The following is a 19,868-nucleotide window of genomic DNA, read 5'->3' as shown; positions in this document are numbered from 1 at the left end:
AGAATATATCGTATTTTGTTTGACTTAATTGCAATCGTCACTATTTTTGTTTAAGAAATTACACTTATATCTCTTACAGAGGTAGTCAGTGTAATGTATATGTATAACTTGGGGTGGTTTGTGTATTTTTAAAAAGGTCTGAGTGGTTTGTGTAATTTCACTAAAACTAAGGGGGTGCAGTGTAATTCACTCAATTATAAATCTAAATAAAAAGAAATTAAAAAAGAAGTTGAAGAGAGAAAACAAAAAAAACTTTGATATGTTATATGAACTTAAATAAATCACATCATAATACAATGTTTTTGAGATATTAAGGCACATTACATCACAATTTATTTGGTCAAACAAGAGAAGAGGTGTTGCTCTTACTGAAAAAAGATTGGACAGGAGCTTATGCAATGAAGATTGGTTTTCTAATTGGCAACAAGTCACCTACTGTACTCTTCCTAGAGTGGCCTCTGGTCATCACCCTTTGCTTATGTGCTCTTCTAATCCATCTATATCTAGAATTTCTTTTTTCAAATTTCTCAAGATGTGGCTTAGTCACTCTGATTGCAGAAGGCTAGTGGCTGACTCTTGGAAGATTGATATTGTTGGTTGTCCAATGTTCATTCTGGTCCAAAAGCTTCAAAGGCTTAAGTGTGATCTTAAATCCTGGAATCTTAATGTGTTTGGTAATATTCATCTTAGAGTTAAAGAAGCTATAGATGAGATGGATCTAATTCAGAACAACATCAATGAGTTTGGAGCTCATCAGGATTTGTTAAATCAGAAATTTGTTGCTCAGTCCAATCTCCATAAAGCGTTGAGGTTGAAAGAGGAGTTTTGGTTGGAAAAGTCTAAGGCTTAATTGGCAAATTCATGGTGACAGAAACACTGCTTTTCCCATAGGGTTACTAAGATCAGACAAGTTTCTAAGTCTATGTCCATATTGAGGAATGGTGATTCAATTCTCACAGAGTAGCATGACATTGCTAGTCATGCCCTGGGATACTTCACTGATCTATTTGCTTCTGAAAACCTCATTTCTCCCAATCAGTTAATTCAGGAGGTAATCCCAAACTTGGTGAAGGATGATGAAAACCAGTTGCTTGTTAGCATCCCTTCTGATGAGGAAGTCAAGGCTGTTGTGTTCTCTATGAATGGTGATGGGGCCCATGGACCTGATGGCTTTGGTGGTTGTTTCTACCAATTCTTCTGGGACATAGTGGGCAAAGAGGTTTGCAATTCCGTGGTTCAATTCTTCGACCAAGGTTGGCTGCTTCCTAACCTCAATTCCAATAATGTTGTCCTGATTCCTAAATTTCCTAATGCAGACAAAATTGAGGACTTTAGGTGCCTATAGCCTTAGCCAATTTCCAATTCAAAATTATATCCAAAGTTCTTGCTGATAGACTTTCTGGTATAACTTCTAGAATTGTGTCTCCTCAGCAAAGAGGTTTCATAAGAGACAGACAAATCAAGGATTGTATCTGCATTGCTTCTGAAGCCATTAACCTGTTGGACCATAAAGTGTTTGGGGGGAACCTAGCAATAAAGCTTGATGTTAGGAAAGCTTTTGACACCTTGGATTGGCAATTTCTGCTCCAAACTCTAAAGGCTTTTGGATTTAATGATAGGTTTATCCTTCTAATAAATTCTATTCTGCAATCAGCTAAGTTCTCCATTAATGTCAATGGCCACAACATTGGCTTCTTCAATTGTGTGAGAGGTGTAAGGCAAGGTGATCCTTTATCTCCTTTGTTGTTCTGCCTTGCTGAAGATGTGCGTAGCAGAGGAATCTCGAAGTTGGTTGATATGGGAAAGCTTCACCCTATTTCTGGTCCTAATGGTTTGCTAACCCCTAGTCATGTGCTCTATGTAGATGACATTCTTATTTTTGCAGGGGCATAAAAAAGGATCTCTTGGCTCTCAAGAAATTGACCTATGACTATGCCATGGCCTCGGGTCAACACATAAGCACAAACAAGTGCAAATTCTACTCTACCAGGGCCTCTACTAGGAAACTCTCTGACCTTACTTCCTGGTTGGGTTTCAATGCTGGAAATCTTCATTTCAATTATTTGGGTGTTCCTTTGTTTATTGGCAAGCCTAGAAGAATTCATCTGCAACCAATTGCTGACAAAATCATTAGCAAGTTGGCTACTTGGAAATGCCATTCTCTATCAGTCATGGGCAGAGTAGAGTTGGTCAAATCAGTTATCCATAGTATGTTGGTGTATAGCTTCCACATATATGTCTGGCCTGATCAATTGCTCAAGCATCTTGATTCCTGTATAAGGAATTTCATATGGTCTGGAGACATTACTAAAAGAAAATTGGTCACTGTGTCTTGGTCCCAGGTGTGCTCTCCTTTAAAGAGTGGGGGCTTGGGCTTAGGTCGATTAAGTTGCTCAATCAGGCTGCCATGTTGAAGTTAGCTTGGAAAATGTTGAGCTCTGATAAATTCTGCGCAAATTTCTACAGAAGAAGATTTGGCACTAATGGTTTGCAGGTTGCTAGATACTTCAAATCTTCAACTTGGCCTGGTATCAAGAAGCAGTGGAACTCTGTCATTGATAATTCAATCTGGATTATTGGACAAGGCACTAACACCAACTTCTGGAAGGACAACTGGCTGGGAGAGCCTTTGACAAAGGTTCTGAACATTCTTGAGCACCTGCATCATTGCTTGATGGCCTCGGTCTCAGATTTCATACATAATAACAAGTAGCTAATTCCTTCCATTTTGGCTGAAAAGCAGCCTAAGGTGATCCTTAAAATCTCTCACATTTTCCCTTCCGATTCTAAAGACATCATCTGCTGGCAAAAATCAAAAGATGGCCTATTCTCTCTCAAGGAGGCTTATAGCCACTCATCTCCTGCTCATGGCTCCCTCAATTGGTGTTGCAATATCTAGAATAAATCCATTCCCCCATCTAAGGCCTTCATTACTTGGAGACTGGTTCACAACAAGCTGCCAACTGATGAGAACCTTCAGAAAAGAGGTGTTAACTTAGCCTCTAGATGCTGCATTTGCCTGAAAGCTATTGAAACTTCTAATCATGTCTTCTTAGACTGCACTAATTTAGACACTTCTTCTATTGCCTCAATCCTTTTGGTGTGTAACTTGAGGTGGAGCCCCCAAATTAAGGAGCTATTATCTATAAGCATTGTGCATATTGTGAGCACAATTTGGTATTGCAGAAACCAAATTCTGTTTCAGAATAGGATTGTCTCCATGGCTCAGGCCTTGGCTAAGGTAAAATATGCCATCTCAACTTCTGGAAACTGTTCTAATGCATCATCCAAGCCTTCTTTCCAGGAGCTTATCATTATCAAATCTCTCATTGTGGATGTCAACTACCACAAAGCCCCATCAATTATTGAGGTCATGTGGTTCCCTCCAGCCATAGACAGAATTAAAATCAACTCCGATGGTGCGGCTCACGGTGCTCCTGGCCCTGCAGGGGGTGATGCCATCTTTAGAGATCACAAGGGTGATTTTTTGGCCTCTTTTGCTGATTTCTTTGACAACAAGGATGCCCTTTATGCTGAGTTGCAGGCTGCTATTCAGGCTATCGAGTTTGCTCATACAAGAGGTTGGCATACAATTTGGCTTGAGAGTGACTCCACCTCGGTGGTGGATATCTTTAAAGGGAACACTCAACCTCCTTGGCAACTTCTAAACAAATGGACTCACTGTTCCAAGCTCCTCTCCTCAATGAACTTCATAGTCTCCCATATATTTAGGGAGGGAAACGCGTGCGCGGACAAGCTTGCAAATTATGGAATCCAATCTAAGGTTTTCACTATTTGGAATGATGTTCCAACTTTCATTTACAATGACTTCAATAGGAATTGGCTTCTTCTTCCTTCTTATAGATTCAACTCTTTGTAACAATGTTCCTTTATTAATATATGGTTTGGTGTAGTTGCACCATTCGTTTAAAAAAAAACATCACAATTTATTTGAATTTTAGGATATCTTTAAATGTTTTGTCCACGGGTTGCCCACTAGGAATGCCCTCAAGCATAGCCAACAACATGATTGGAAAAGCGGGCAACCAAACTAAAATTATATGCCCTGCCCGTAAGATATTGTGGGCTAAGAGGTACAGTCTGACTCAAGCTGAAGTGGAAGTTTTACTGCTCATCTATAAGAGTTGCAATGTGATGAGACTGATTGTTGGACAGTAAAATCTAAACAAATCAATAAATTTGATGTAGCAGAGATGAGAATATTGTGTTATATGAGTGGACGCACTAGAGAAGATAGTATTAGAAATGAATTAGTTAAATAGAAAGTTATAGTAGCTCCTATTGTAGAAAAGATTGTAGAGCCACAACTTAGGTTGTTTGGACGTGTGGATGAGACCGGTAAAAGCCCAATAAGGAGGTTAGTTTTAATCCTAGAGGAAGACCAAGATAAACCACAGGGAAACGATTTGCAATAATTACCTATCAATGCATTGTCAATGAACATAATTTATGATAGAACATTATGAATTTGTTAAATCCATGTAGCCGACTCCACCTGATAGAAGTAAGGCCTGGTTGTTGTTGTTAACTACATAAAAGGAAGTTGCTGCATGAAGCCTGTGAGTACAATGGATGCGGTTAATGGACATCACTTACGGTGGACAAGTGGATGACTAATGGTTTTATCCCTTTGCTATTGTTACCATGACAACTAAAATTGAAGAGAAAACCATTGAAGGAGGATAGGTTGTGTGACCTTTTTTTGGGTACAAGACTTCGTCTTGCAATAGGAGTATGAGATTGTAATATGGGGCTTATGGCCTTTTGCCATGCCCACTACAATGGCTAAATTTTGTGCAGCGGTTTTCCTTAGGTTCATATTATTAGCACCATTGACTCGTATAGTACTACAAAACTGTTGGTGTGTACGAAGTGCTTCTAATTTTTGATTGGGAGAAAGATGGATGCTGAGGAAATATTTTTGAAGTGCTTACATGAGTAGTATTTTCTGTGTGCATTTTATTATTTAGAAACGGTTGACTAATTAATGCATGTGAATTTTGCAGAGAATAACAATATCTTGACTGTAGTTAGCTTGTGGGCTCCTGTTATGGCTGTGAGTATTCTTTGATTTACCTTTTTTTCCCGTCATTTATCTATGTACTGTTATTTGATCATGCGAATAGATGACGAGAATGGTTTAAGTTTATGATAGATACAAGTATTAACTATGTAAAATTATCGGAAAGTCCACTGCAGAGCTCGGATTACAAGGAAAAAGCAGACAAATCTAGATGCTGATATAGAGGGAAGGAAAGAAAAATGAGAGAAGCAATACCATCTATGCCTTGTGGCATCAGCTACCTAAAAAGTACCTAAATGATGATACATCCGTAGGTAGTTAATTATGTATAGTGCAACATCCTGACAATCCAAAACTAAAGCAGGTAGACTGCAACACCTAAGAGAAAAAGTATAATTTATATTATAGGGAATGACTCAAGTGAGAACAATTTTCATATAAAAGCTATGAGAACAATAAATCTGGGCCTTACAACCATACATCGATGATTAGGATTAAAAGTTATTTATCGGCCTCATGATCACTTCTTTTAAATCTTGACCGTTCAAATAAGATCTAATGATTCATATTAACTGTTGTCATTTATCAAAATAACAATTATTCTCATCCGAGATCAATGCTTGATTTCTCATGATCACTTCTTTTAGTTACAAGATATTTATCATACTGCACATTTTCTGTTTTACATGATACTCAATGTACACATGTGCATTGTAGAAATATCCTTTTAATATGGATCCCCGTAATATGTCTGGAGGAAATCAGATACGCAATACATATAATGCAATTTGACATTGTACTATAAAAGAAGTGTATTAGAGGAAGAGGGAATTTATTCTGAATTAAATTGTTTCCAGATTGATGTGATATTTCTCTCGATCATTGAGAAACTGAAGTGGTCTATGCAGACACCCTGCACATGCTGTAGGAGATTAGCTTTCAATACATTTTCTACATATCGCTTCCTATCTAGAAAGTTCTTGTTGTTGAGTTTGATATTAACGATGGAAGGGAGGGTAGAGTAGAGTTTAAATTTTTTAATGAAACCTTATTTTCTGTCCACAAAGAGATCAATGCTTAATTTTAGGAATGACTAATATTAAAATAAGGGTGTGTTAGTGCACCTAAGTACTGCTATCAGTGTCACTGTTGTTTATTAGAGATGCAGAAGCCATAGATGAACTTAAGCTCTAGATAGCATAAAAGGGGAAGTGCATTCAGGACAGGGGATGAGAGGAGTGTATTAACTGTGAAGTTGTTAACAACTTCCGTCACCTCTAATGATATGTAACTGCCTTGCTGACTCAGCAAGGCACTGCACTAGCCTACACTTTGTTGTATAATTACTTATATACACATAGCTTGGTTATATATGAACATACTCTAATGGGAGAATGAAAGAGTTGCTGAGTATGAGTTATATATTATTCACTCTTATATTAATTGTATGTGTTATGAATCATCATTTACAGTTATGTCAATTGTTTTTTTGTAATTATTTTACGATACATATTAGAGTGTAATAGAGACTTAGATTTATGTAATTTCAGTTAGTTAGATATTTGTGTGCTGGTTGTAATGACAATTGACTACCTTTCCCTTTATCTCTATAAGTAGAGATCCTTTCCTTTGTAAAGATAATAAGTCAATGATAAATATGATAGTTACAATTTCCCTCTTTCTCTCTTCTCTCTGCCTGTCTCTATTTTCAGTTTGTAACACATTAAAAAATTGAAGAATCACCTACACCCTGCTAACCATTAGGGTTATTCTTGTACTACTTTACTTTCCTGTTTGCCGTAGGATAAAAACTTGGTTGTTGTTTGCTTTCATGTTCCACATATCTTACTTTGCTTATGAGCTTATGTTCAACAGATTTACCTCATGGATCTTCACATTTGGTACACTGTCATGTCAGCAATCATTGGTGGTGCCATTGGTGCACGAGCTCGTCTAGGCGAGGTATGTGTTCTAAGGTGATAACTTTTTGTATTATTATATTTTCCTTCTTTAAACATTTATTATTAAATTTTTTTTAAATTTTTTTTGAGCTTGTGAGTGAAAAAGTTAGGGTAGCATCTATTGTAGAATAGGCCATAGAATTTCGTCTTAGGTGATTTGAGTTTGAATGAATACAACATGTTGAAGCCCCGATAAAGAGAGTAGATCAAGTGGAGTGTAGTTCAATTATTAGTGGTTGTAGTAGACCAGAAAAACTAAGATAAATAATTGAAAAGGTTTTAAATATCAATTGTTTGTCAATAATGAATATGATAGAATAGTTTGGCGTCATGACCTGAGCGTTTGCAATACTTACAAAACGGATAAGAGCGAGAAAAGTAACCATTACAAGAGCCACGATAATTGCCATAACCAGTGAAGATACCATAAGATGGATGAAATTGTGGTAAAGCGAAATTCAGTTGAAACAATGTCAACACTGAAGTAGAATGTGTCAGAACATAATAAGAAACGGGAGTAGGGGGTCAATTTGAAGACGGTGTTGCTGCAACATTTGCAGAAAGCAAACCAAAAACAATATTAAGGCAAATCTTCTCTAGAAGAAGTTTGTACGTGAGTAAAAATGACTCAAGAAAATAAAATGTTGGAGGTTCAAGTTAACTTTGAAGTGATCGCAGACTGAAACTCCTCATCAAGCCATCAAGAAAGAAATCTATGTTCAACTTGAGAAAGTGAACTTGAACCGAAAATTAGCAAATTAACAAGTAACTTGATTCACATGTATTTGGAGATGGATCATGGAGTGATGAAATACAATAATGAACGAATCTGACTTCACTTCCTTTTTGTTTGAGAGATGTAGAAGGCATGAATTTCCTTCCATAACCGCCATTAATGATAGCAACCTCAAACACAAATTTGAAGACTCTTAGAAAGGGAATTCGATGGGGAAGAAAAAAATTGTTTGATCCTATTCCTCCCATACCGAGTAAGAAGGATTCACACGATTGATATATCGATCATCATGATTTAGAAACCGAGGAGGAATTTCAGTACCGTGGATGTCTTGTGCTTGTTAAATATCCATTGTAAATTGTCAAATATTAAAATTGTATAAAATTAACTCTCAAATCTTAATTAGTAAGGCATCCTACTGATGTTGCATTTGTGCTCATACCGTTAGAAGTGGGAGAAAGAGAGAAAACATAGAGAAATAGTAAGAGAATAGAATGCTCTGAAACATTATTATTGAAAAGCTAGTTACAAATGTAAGAGAAGGGGTATTTATAGTTAGAGTAGACTAGATAGCTTGCAACTTTGAAACTCATAAACTTGGTGTTACTTTGAGGCTTGGTGAGAATGTCTGCTCTCGGGTAAGCAGAAGGCACATGCTTAACAATATTGTGACATGTGCTTATCTCTAGCAAAATAGAGATCTAAATCCATGTGCTTAGTCTTGTTGTGTAAAACAATATTGTGACATTGCAAATGTATTGAGATTGTCACAAAATATTGGATTCTATGTTGGAACTTTAGCTCACTTAGACGTGACTCTATCCACATCAATTCTTGAGAAGGACTCTATCCACATCATACTATAGAATTAGAAGATAGAGGAAATAGACTAGTAGAATAAGTGGGTATAAAAGCAATAGAAATAGATGATAAGGACAAGGATGAGGATTGATATGAGAATTAGGAATAGAAATCAGAGAGGGAGAGGTAGGACCCGAGTTGGGATTTAGTGAAGTGAAATTGAAAAGTGGAAAAAGAGAGTGTGTTGTTGGTGAAGAAAAGGATGAGAAATTGGAGCATGCAGGATGAGAAGCAACATTATTGGTTGCTGAAGTAGGAAAAAGGGTGAATTAGGGATGGAAGGATAAAGTACAACATCATTAGGCATAGAGTTACTATTAGAAGTAGAAGAAGGAATATCTAAGTTAAGTTGGAAGGGAGAGGGATGTTCAATGAAGATTACGTCTTTAGAATTATAAAGTCTACCCTCTTTAGACATACTTGTGAGTAGTAGAGTAACCTAGAAACAAACATTCAGAACTTCTAAAGTTCAATGTATGCTTGTGGAAAGGTCTAAGTGAGGGAAAACAAGCATAACAAAACACACTGATGTTTATTTACGCATGAGCAATACCAAAATGTCTTTAATAAGGAGACATATTTTGGAGAATGAGTGTTGGCAGTCTATTTATGAGAAAACCTGGAGTGTTGAAGGCACGTTCCCTATAAACCAAGCAAATTAGCATTAACTAATTAAGATAAAACAATTTCAACAATATGCCTATGTTTTTTTTTTCAACAAACCCTTGTTGATGATGAGTATGGGGACATGAAAGTCTCAACACAATACGTAAGGATTTGTTGTATGCTGTAAATGATCTAATTTCTCCCCACAGTCACTTTGAATGTCTTTAATGATCTTCCTAAATTGAGTTTGAATATATTTATGAAAGTATCAACAATTGGCAAGTAATAACGAAAACCTGAGATATAATGCGCAAGAGTAGGACCTCGTAGTTCAACGTACAAGAGATCAAATGGAGAGTGATAAACAATGTAGGAAGTAGGGAAATGAGCCTTACCCAAACAACAAGAGGAATAAAAATCAAAGACATTAGCATGGGGCCTCTTACCATGCTTAGGTACATGATGAACAATTGTCTAATGAAGATGACTAGGTCCATAATGCCATAGAAATACAGATTAGGCAAATCATGGTTATTGCTACTAATAGTGTTAAGCCTATATGTAGTAGAGCCAAAGGATAAAGTACTAGGTGAAGCTAAAGCACAACTAGGAACATATCTTGGAAGTATTCCATGAAATGCAGATTGCATTGATGCTCCAAGCCTAGGGGAATAGGATAGATGCCCCCTATAACCACATGGTGCATTTGTAGCAGATAGTTATGTCGTGGCCATGGCGATTACAGAACTCACAATAGGGTAGTGGTGGACGATTGTAGCCTCTGCCACCACGATGAACACCATGATCTCCACGATATCCTCCATAGCTTCTGTAGTTCATTGGAGAAACAAAGTCATGTCTACGACCAAAATACGAAGACAACGGAAGCACATTTACCTGATTAGGGTGAGGGCGAGAATTTACAGGGCCAAGTGACATGGATGGTGTGGAAACAACTGCCGTATTGGTAGAAAGAGCATCAGAGAGAGCTTTACTCTTGTTCTTTTCATGATGAGCCTCAAAATTTTAAAAGAAAGGATTCAAGATTATGTAGATTAGGCAAATCAGGTTAAATCTCAATGGAAGTAATCACAGGTTGAACATATGAAGATGAAGGCATAAACTAGAACCTTGATTTTCATGAAATACTCTAAAGTTGTATTGGATCCTTGAGATATGGATCTAAGTTGTGACGTCAATTGCCTACCTACAACTTTAGTTTGAGAATTGTAGATGGAATGGAATTCCTCCCGTAGTTGCCAAGAGTGAACACAACCAACAACTCTAGGATGAAGATCTTCTGAGAGTGAATTAAGGATCCATGAGAAAATGGATTCATCCTGTTCTTTCCTTCATAGGTAAGTATGATTCACATGATTGATGAGTTTATGATCATCATGAAGGAAACAATGTGGAATTTAAGTGCCAAGAACAAAACGATTGGCACGATTTGACGTATGTGTTGCTAACTTAAAGTGATACCAAACATAAGTTCTTTTCTGTCAGCTTAAGAGAAGGCAGAGGAAGCACCAAGGGAGAAGAAACATCTTGTAATGGTGAAGCAAGTAAAGGAGAAAATGGTGGTCAGAGAGGAGCGATCTCAATAGTGATAGTGGCCCTAGTTAGCAGCGTGATACCATGTAAGAAGAGGGAGAAAGAGAAGAAGGGAATAGAACGCTTGGAAAAAATATTAATGAAAAGTTAGTAATCAAAGTATGGGAGGAGGTATTTATAGTTAGAGTAGACTGGATAGCTTGCACAACAAGTTATTACCAAGTCTAACTGACTTTATACAAAAATAACTAACACCTATCCCTTATTAAATTCTACACTATTCTCTAACACTTGCAGTCTTGCATGACACACTCTTTGAAGATATTGTCAATTTCCTCCTAGAAGGAATACTTAAGTTCGGCCATTTCATTTTACATGCTAATTTGCTTTCTTCATGGTTTATGTCTGATTTTGCCTTTTGTATTCTTATTAATGACTTATTGCAGATACGTTCAATAGAAATGATGCATAAACGTTTTGAAAGTTTCCCAGGGGCATTTGTCAAAAATTTGGCCTCTCCACAAATAAAGAGGTGGGTTATCTTATCTACATGATTTTCCTCGTTAAGAATGTTGTATCACTAAGATATCCCTCTTTTGTCTGATATTATTTCAATATTACAATCTGCATTTGGTATGGTTTTTCTATTTACCAATCAACAACCAAGTTTTTATCCCACTATGTGTATTTAGTTTGGTTTTTCTATTTAATTTTAATTTATTAAAGGGATTTACTTGATGATCTATATCCGGTGGTGAAAGAATATGATATTTGTTTCTTCATTTCTACTGTGTCCTGGCACTATGTATTTGTAGTAAAGATGATTTGGTATTTTACTAGTCACATTTTTTTGCACTTCAGACAGATAGTTCTGATTTGCTTCTTTGTTGGATATACCATATGTGAGGATATTGGAATGCTTTGCCAACCTTGTGTGTCCTATATTTTCCCAATAAAATTTATGCCTGCTATCGAAATTTTGTTTTGATATATGCTTCTAACCGTATAGTATGTTTTGTATTATTACTTGATTTTATTGAAATGTATTTTGAATATATTTTCTCTATTATGTTATTGACATTGCTTATATGCCTTTCCAGGGTGCCCTTAAATGGACCATCAACTGAGGTGAATATAGCTATCTTTTATTTATTTATTTAGTTTTTGGGTTGTTGGAGTGAGGAGGGTCTTGTTTGGTTAGATTGTGTAGTTTTTTCTAACTTTTTTATTTCTGTTGCAACTAACCTTGCTTTATATTGATTTTATGCCATAAGAATAGCGTTTTAGGTGTAAATCCATTGGCACCCCATTTGTCTTTCAACAATTTCCCATGTTATTTTTCCCGGAATGCACTCATCTTCAAATTCATGGCTTGAACTCAATTCACATACACTTTAATGACTTGTGTACTTATGTTGTTTCAAGGGATGATGTGAAACTCTTGTTTTTGAAAAAAATGTGTGGAAGAAACAAATTGGGATATAAGATACTGGGTATATAAGTATGGTACATTAACCATACTATATATATATACATATCAAATTGTTGAAACTTTAATGTGATAACAGCGGCTTCCCCTTCTTGTTTGCTACAATGTCATCAATGGAATAAGTTGTATCCTCTGCGATCTTGGGATCCCATCCCAGTTTTGTACATTGATGAGAGGGGATTTGCTACTCAATCTCAGATCTGAATCCCGACTATGCATCTGCTTATCCTGGGATCTCGTCCCAGTTTCCCAGTGAGAACTGGTATATGGATGATGAGGTTAAAACCCCATTTGCCCTCATTTTTTAAACACTGTGTGCTTCTTTTGGGACGTTTTGTCATTCCTACAAACCCCTAAAGTTAATTCGAACAAAAGGACCTGGGTAAGCAACTCACAACACATTCAAACAACTGGGCCTTAGGTGAGCAGCTCTCAACCCCAAAGCCTTCTCCTTCCGGCAAGGAGCTTCTTTATAAGGTTACTGTCTCTCTCTCTGGCAACTTGCTTGCCTCCCTCTTCTCATTTTCTGGTCTGCAAATTACATCCTTTTCAACCCTGCAACTGCTTCCTATTCTTCAACCCTTGATACCTTGTGAGCCATCAGTCATGGCATCATCTCAGCCACTGCCATTCGAGTCATCCTTATTCACTGTATTATTTTGAATGCATAGTCTAATTCCTAGTACTTGGTACTTATTTTTAAGCCTTAGAGGGATCAACAATGAAGGCCGACAACGGCTGTGTCAGACAACCCAGCAATGACGATTGATTAGCTGTTACGGCAAAGAAAAAAGGATGCTGTTTGGTTAAGTCGTGGACCAGGCTGTGTCAAAAGGGAAGGTGGGTTGGCTGTCTGGGTAGATGAAGGGTGCAATTGGCCAAGATGAGTGTATATCAGGTAGAGGAAGGGGATGCAAATTGAGAAAGAAAAAATGACAAGCTGAACAGTGGTTGTACAAGGCACAAGCAGCCATGTGAGGAGGAGCTAAAGGCATTTAATTGAGTCTTTGGTGGTTGGTTGTACCGGGGTGGATATATATCCGCTGTGGTTGCAGCAGACTGCTTTGGAAAGAGGTGTTATGTGGCTTGTAAGCGGGATTAAGGTGCAATAAGAAAGACAGACAAGCCTCAATGTAGGCAGCAACTGCGATGAAGGCAGACTAGGATTGAATGGGGAAGCAAATTCTCACAGATCTTGAGCTTTGATGACTTAAATGAAAATGTTAAAATTTTGGTTGAATTAGATTTTGATATGTAAATATAAGTAAATTATAATTTATTCTAATAAGTATACAATCAACAATAATTACATGCATTCTACTTTTAGTAGACTTTACGACTTTTTTAATGTGCTTTTATGGACAGGCTTAAAGTTAATAAATTAGTAGTGTTCTCTTGTCATTGCTTCTATTTTTACTGATGTATAGCTTTCGGTTATGGTAAATGAATGTTGGTTTGATGCAGGAGTCACAGGATACGAACAAAGCTTACGCCGCCATGTTTGCTCCATTTTGGAATGAGATAATTAAAAGCCTGCGTGAGGAAGATTTCATTGGTAATAGGTTAGTTGTACGAAACTTACTGCTTGATAATGTGTGGTAAAATCTTATGCAGCAATGCTGGACAGCTTTGCTACATATTGAATCTCATGTTTTGTGCCTGTTCTGCTGTGAAGGAGTCGAAGAAACTTACCCACTTGACAATTTATAGCATCTACCAATCTCATGTTTTCTGCTTCGCTGCATTGATTTGATCTCTTTAGTTCTGTGTTTCTTTTTTAGTTCATTATGGAGGAGTTTTTATCCTCCCAAATTGTGTTTTCTTCTCTATTAAAATTTGTTTTCCTTTAATGTAATGAAAGCATAATTGTTTTCCTTTTTTTTGGGTTTCAATTTCTTGTCTGGCCTGTGATACTTTTTTCTTTTGGTTGCTTATGCATTTATTTTCAAACGGTTACAGGGAAATGGAACTACTTTCTATGCCTAGCAACACTGGAAGTCTGAGATTAGTTCAATGGCCTTTGTTTCTTCTAAGCAGTAAGGTGGAACATATTATATAATGTAAATTACTTTCAATGGATTTTTACAGTGACTCCTATAATATGCTGGGATTTATATGGCATCTTAAGAATTTATTTTCCAGATCCCAATGGCCATTGATTTGGCTTTGGACTGCGAAGATACACAGGCAGATCTGTGGAGCAGGATAAGTAGGGATGAATATATGGCCTATGCTGTTCAGGAGTGCTATTACAGCATTGAGAAAATTTTGTATTCGGTAGTTGATAATGAAGGAAGACTTTGGTATGAATTTAATATTTTAATGCTTTCCCGCATTGTCTTGGATTTTATATCACATTTTTTGCTTAAAGATTGGGTCAGATTCAGAAAATCTGTCTACGGACGAAATATCATGTATTCTACTGTTTATATTCAGTTTCTAAAGCTTTTGGGAGTTAATTGGGAGTCCCTATATGAACTAAAGTATTTAGGTAGGTCTTTTGAAGATGAGAGAGACTAGAGAAGTTTTGTATGGTTGTTTTGGCAATATGAACTTAGTGGCATTCCATTCAGTTGTGAACTGTGTACGCTTGGAACATATCTTTGAGTAGAAAAGAGTGAAAAGGACAGTTGGGACACAGCTGCATACACCAACCAACCTGGGGAGAATTGGAGATGAAAGTTGTGGCATAGTTAAAGCAAGCCTGAAAGTTTTGTAACATGTCAGTTGTATTAATCTTGTTTACTATTAGAGAACCTAGGTAGTCAATTGCGGATAGCGGACGACCCTAAAAACACTATAGCGGGATAGCCGTAGCGGGCTAACCGCTACAACTAAAAAAATATATCAAAGTAATTTATTTTATGGCCTATACATATAAATACACACAAATACTAACATACATGAAATTAATACATGTCGAACTAGTATTAGTGTGTATCGGTATCATCTACGTGAAAGGTATTGAAGTATCTGTGCTTCATAGCTTGGAAGAAGTTGATTGTCAGAGTATTCCAAGAGCCAATAATATTTTAAAGAATATGTCAGGTTACTTATATATCTGACAAAACATGTAACTCTTTTTGAAAAATGTTTCTGCGTGTTCATTTAAATCTTTCTGGTTTCTGCATCATTTGATTCTTGTATATATGATATGTTTCCTAAAATATTGTTAAAATTCTATTTCCAGGGTGGAAAAAATTTTCCGGGAGATCAATAACAGTATATCAGAGGGCTCAGTTGTTTTAACCTTGTCTCTTAAGAAGCTTCCGCTAGTGTTGTCAAGATTTACGGCGTTGACTGGACTCTTGGTAATTCTTCAATATAATGGAGGATTTCAATTTTTTTTAATTATGTCCTAACTTATTAAATGTTTTCCATTATAAGGCATGAAATATGGAAAAACTGAACATTTTTTATTCATTGATGAATAGATAATGAACAGACTTATATAGAGAATTACAAAGAGGGAAAAAAGGAAACTAAAGCAATCCTAATCTTAAAATTGAACTCCCTTGATTTCAGGAATTACAAACTGATTCATGTCCACTTTTGATCAAAATCTGATCCTATAATTTATTTGATTCTCCTAATAATACACAATATTTACATTGTGACGTGACACTCTCCTCAGGCTGAGGAGTATGTCATGAAAGTTTGAACTGCTCAGGTCATTGACTAATACATCAGCTAATTGACGTTCTGATGGAACATAGGACATAGGCACTAAGCCATCCTCCAGTTTTTCTTCTTTGATGAAATGCCTGTCAATCTCTATGCTTTTGGCTGATTTGTTGTCATAGTAGAATTTCAGAGGATTTTTCAGTTTAATTTTCAAATCATTTAGAATAGTTTTTAGCCACAGAAGTTCAGATAATCCATGAATAATAGCTCTGAATTATGTTTCTGCTGATGATCATGTCACCACGTTTTGTTTCTTCCTTCTGTATGTTGTCAAATTACGTCCAAGGAAAGTACAGTTGATCTTCTGTCCACTAGGGAACCTGCATAATCAGTGTTAGTATAGGCTTCTAGAGCAAGAGTATTATTCCTTTTGAACAGGTTTCCTTTTCCTGGATTGCCTTTCAAGTAATTCAACACCCTTTATGCAACTTGAAGACGAGGCTCTCTCTGATCATGCTCACTGAGTATACTATGTCTGTCCGTGTGTGAGCAAGGTCTATGAGTTTGCCAACTAACCTCTTATACATCCACTTGTCAACTGGAGGTTCTTCTCTAGCATCTCCCAATTTATGATTAGGATCCATTGGCTTAGAGGTTAGCTTGCATCCAGTTTTTCCTGTTTCTGCCAATAAATTGGTCGCATACTTCTGCTGAGATATGACAATGCTTTATCTCAAATTCCTATATTAATCTCTGCCTTATTTTGTGCTTTTCGTTCTCATCATTTCCCGTCACTACAATGTCATCAACATAGACAAAAAGAACAGTGACTCCCCCTGCATCTAAATGTTTAATAAAGAGAGTGTGGTCACCTTAGCTTTAATTATACCCAAATCCCTTCATGGCTTTTGAAAATCTCCCGAACTAGGCTCTAGGGGAGTATTTTAGCCACTAAAGATCCTTTTGCAGCTTGCACAAGTGACTCCCCCTGCATCTAAATGTTTAATAAAGAGAGTGTGGTCACCTTAGCATTAATTATACCCAAATCCCTTCATGGCTTTTGAAAATCTCCCAAACTAGGCTCTAGGGGAGTATTTTAGCCACTAAAGATCCTTTTGCAGCTTGCACAAGTGATTCCTCCTGCATCTAAATGTTTAATAAAGAGAGTGTGGTCACCTTAGCTTTAATTATACCCAAATCCCTTCATGGCTTTTGAAAATCTCCCAAACTAGGCTTTAGGGGAGTATTTTAGCCATTAAAGATCCTTTTGCAGCTTGCACACCTTGTTTTTGCATCCAATTTAAAACCTTGTGGAATGTCCATGTAGATTTTTTCATCTAAGTCACCATGAAGAAGTGCAGTATTGACATCATACTGTGGGAGTTGTCAATTAAAATGTGCAGCCAATGCTAACAGAGTTCTAACAAAGCTAGATACAAATGGCAGAGACATTGACTTAATATTATTCTTCGGCACTTGATTTTGTTTTGCCATCTACAATATTATCATATTACCCTTGATGTGTACACAATACTTATAATTGGATCTTCTATTAGTAGAACATCCCAATTGGCATTTATATATGGACTGTTTGATTTGGCAGATTCGAAATGATCCTGAACTTGCTAAAGGTGCTGCAAATGCTATGTTTCAGCTGTATGATGTTGTTACTCACGACCTGGTTTCTCCAGATTTAAGGTATATGTGGTTGCAGATGTGTGATTTCGTTACCTTTGTGCAGACTAGTACCCCCTCTAAGTTTACTGTCTTCACATTTTAATTTCTCAGTGAGCATCTTGATACATGGAACATTTTAGCTAGAGCTAGGGCTGACGGACGCCTTTTTTCTAGGATACAATGGCCTAATGATCCTGAAATTGTAAGTCCCATGTATTTTAATACAGTCAACTTTTTTTAAACATAAAAAGATCTGCAAGTAATCTATAAGTTTATTGTAGAAAGAGCTGGTGAAGCGATTGCATCTTCTTCTTACTGTAAAGGACTCTGCATCAAATGTTCCAAAAAATCTTGAAGCCAGGAGAAGATTAGAGTTCTTCACAAATTCACTATTTATGGACATGCCTTCAGCAAAGCCTGTTAGTGAGATGTTGCCCTTCAGGTATATGCATGTTATGCACATTGTTCGCAGTGATGTTCTTTTCTTAATCCCATGATGCTAACAGTTCCATTTTGTCTTTTGTTTGTAATAGTGTTTTCACCCCATACTATAGTGAAACTGTGTTGTATAGTACTTCCGAATTGCAAAAGGAGAACGAAGATGGAGTATCTACTCTTTTCTATCTTCAAAAGATATTTCCAGGTATGTGTCTTCTCTCTTTAGATCCCTCCCTGTGCAAAGAAGGAACACATGTCGATGTTTAGAAACACTTATTGGATTCACTGTCCTCTGTATTTTCTTCAAAAGTATATGCATCATTTTAATCTTTTGCCTCTTCAAAGATTTATCTATGTTTGGATATGCCTTAAAAATTCTAACACTTGAGTTTAACCCCACTTTCCGTTTCTCTAATCATGGTTAATTTGGTAGAACGAAGAAACACAACAGAGAAAAATGAAATTTTCATGTTAATGTCTTTGAAGAATTTTTTATTCTAAAATCTTCAACTATTTATAGACTCGAGGAGTACAATATCTAGAACTGATTTAGTGTGTGATTGCGCTTGGTCTGTTTTCTGTTGCAGATGAATGGGATAATTTTCTTGAAAGAATTGGTCGAGGAGTGTCCACTGGGGAAGAAGAACTTCAAGAAAGCTCCACTGACTCTTTGGAGCTTCGTTTCTGGGTATCTTATCGAGGGCAGACTCTAGCTAGGACAGGTTACAAATGCTTAGCATTGTTTTATTTGTTGTTCTCTTTTTCCCTATACAAGTCAAGGATAGTTAGAGTATTTCTGGAAATATCGCTTTCTTCCTTAAACACTGCCACTGATTTTTCTGCAATCACGTGTATGGGCTTGCAGTGCGGGGTATGATGTATTATAGGAGGGCTTTGATGCTTCAGAGCTATTTGGAGGGTAGATCACTCGGAGGTAGCTGCCTAAGAGCATTCTGTGTTGAGCTTTGTGATTTTCTGTTTTTTGTTCTGGTGAACATTGGCATGGACATTTTCTAACATGTATTGTATCGATAGTTGACAATTATTCTCAGAACAACTTCATCACAAGTCAAGGTTTTGAATCATCTCGTGAATCACGGGCACAAGCAGATTTGAAGTTTACTTATGTTGTATCATGCCAAATTTATGGGCAACAAAAGCAGCGGAAGGCACAAGAAGCTGCTGATATTGCTCTCTTGCTACAGAGGTATCCATCTGTTGCTCATATGTTCTTCAGTGTTATTAAAATTAAGACAATAGGATAATGAATTTTATGTGAACATTTGAAGTTAAAGTAGCTTAGTACTTGTATAACCATTTCTGAGTAACATCCTGAATATTTTATAAAATGTTGGAAGAATGCTTGAGGTGCCAGCTCTTGACAATTCCACTCATTGAACTTTGATGGGGGATCTATCTCTGGTTCTTTGTTTACATCGTCTCTTTCTGTGTACGTGTAGCTGTTTTGTGGTTTTTTTTGGTAGCGTTGGAGCACTGAAATCCTTAATTTGATTTCTTAAAAAAATTGTGATGTTATGTGCTGTTCTAATTGGGGGAGGATTTTTCTGAATTTCATATCATTAGGAGTGTTTTAGATCATAAAAGGGAACCCTTGGAAACCTTATAATACACTTGTCAGAGGTTCCATTTCCTTCCTTTACTTTCCACAAACCTACTCACCAACAGCTCCTTTTACTTTTGGTAATCATTCTGGTTATTTGTTAATTTAAAAATGAAAGATTATTATGTTACCGTCTAATTATTGCAGATTTATTCTTAAGAGAATTTTGTAATTGAAACGAAAAGTTAGCCTTCCCTTTCTATCTAAACCCTCCAACAGAGTGAAATTTTGTTAAATTTTATTTGATAATTATTTAT

The 19,868-nt window shown here is 36.6% G+C and overlaps 1 protein-coding gene across 1 annotated transcript in view; it reads left to right on the top strand.

Annotated features, from left to right (window-relative positions):
• LOC109328077 (callose synthase 10) overlaps positions 1-19,868 on the top strand; it is a 55,193-nt gene that overhangs the window by 24,310 nt on the left and 11,015 nt on the right. The window contains exons 20-34 of the mRNA XM_019561336.1: positions 5,028-5,077; positions 6,920-7,006; positions 11,209-11,294; positions 11,863-11,890; positions 13,716-13,813; positions 14,211-14,292; positions 14,394-14,554; positions 15,442-15,562; positions 17,479-17,573; positions 17,664-17,754; positions 17,834-17,994; positions 18,086-18,195; positions 18,578-18,712; positions 18,856-18,924; positions 19,026-19,197. Coding sequence (XP_019416881.1) covers positions 5,028-5,077; positions 6,920-7,006; positions 11,209-11,294; positions 11,863-11,890; positions 13,716-13,813; positions 14,211-14,292; positions 14,394-14,554; positions 15,442-15,562; positions 17,479-17,573; positions 17,664-17,754; positions 17,834-17,994; positions 18,086-18,195; positions 18,578-18,712; positions 18,856-18,924; positions 19,026-19,197 — 1,546 coding nt within the window. The remainder of the gene's footprint in view (positions 1-5,027; positions 5,078-6,919; positions 7,007-11,208; positions 11,295-11,862; positions 11,891-13,715; positions 13,814-14,210; positions 14,293-14,393; positions 14,555-15,441; positions 15,563-17,478; positions 17,574-17,663; positions 17,755-17,833; positions 17,995-18,085; positions 18,196-18,577; positions 18,713-18,855; positions 18,925-19,025; positions 19,198-19,868) is intronic.

This window comes from Lupinus angustifolius, chromosome LG15 (assembly GCF_001865875.1).
Source record: "Lupinus angustifolius cultivar Tanjil chromosome LG15, LupAngTanjil_v1.0, whole genome shotgun sequence".
NCBI lineage: Eukaryota > Viridiplantae > Streptophyta > Magnoliopsida > Fabales > Fabaceae > Lupinus > Lupinus angustifolius.
The sequence above is the reverse complement of the archived record's forward strand: the minus strand, read 5'-3'. Positions and strand labels throughout refer to the sequence as shown.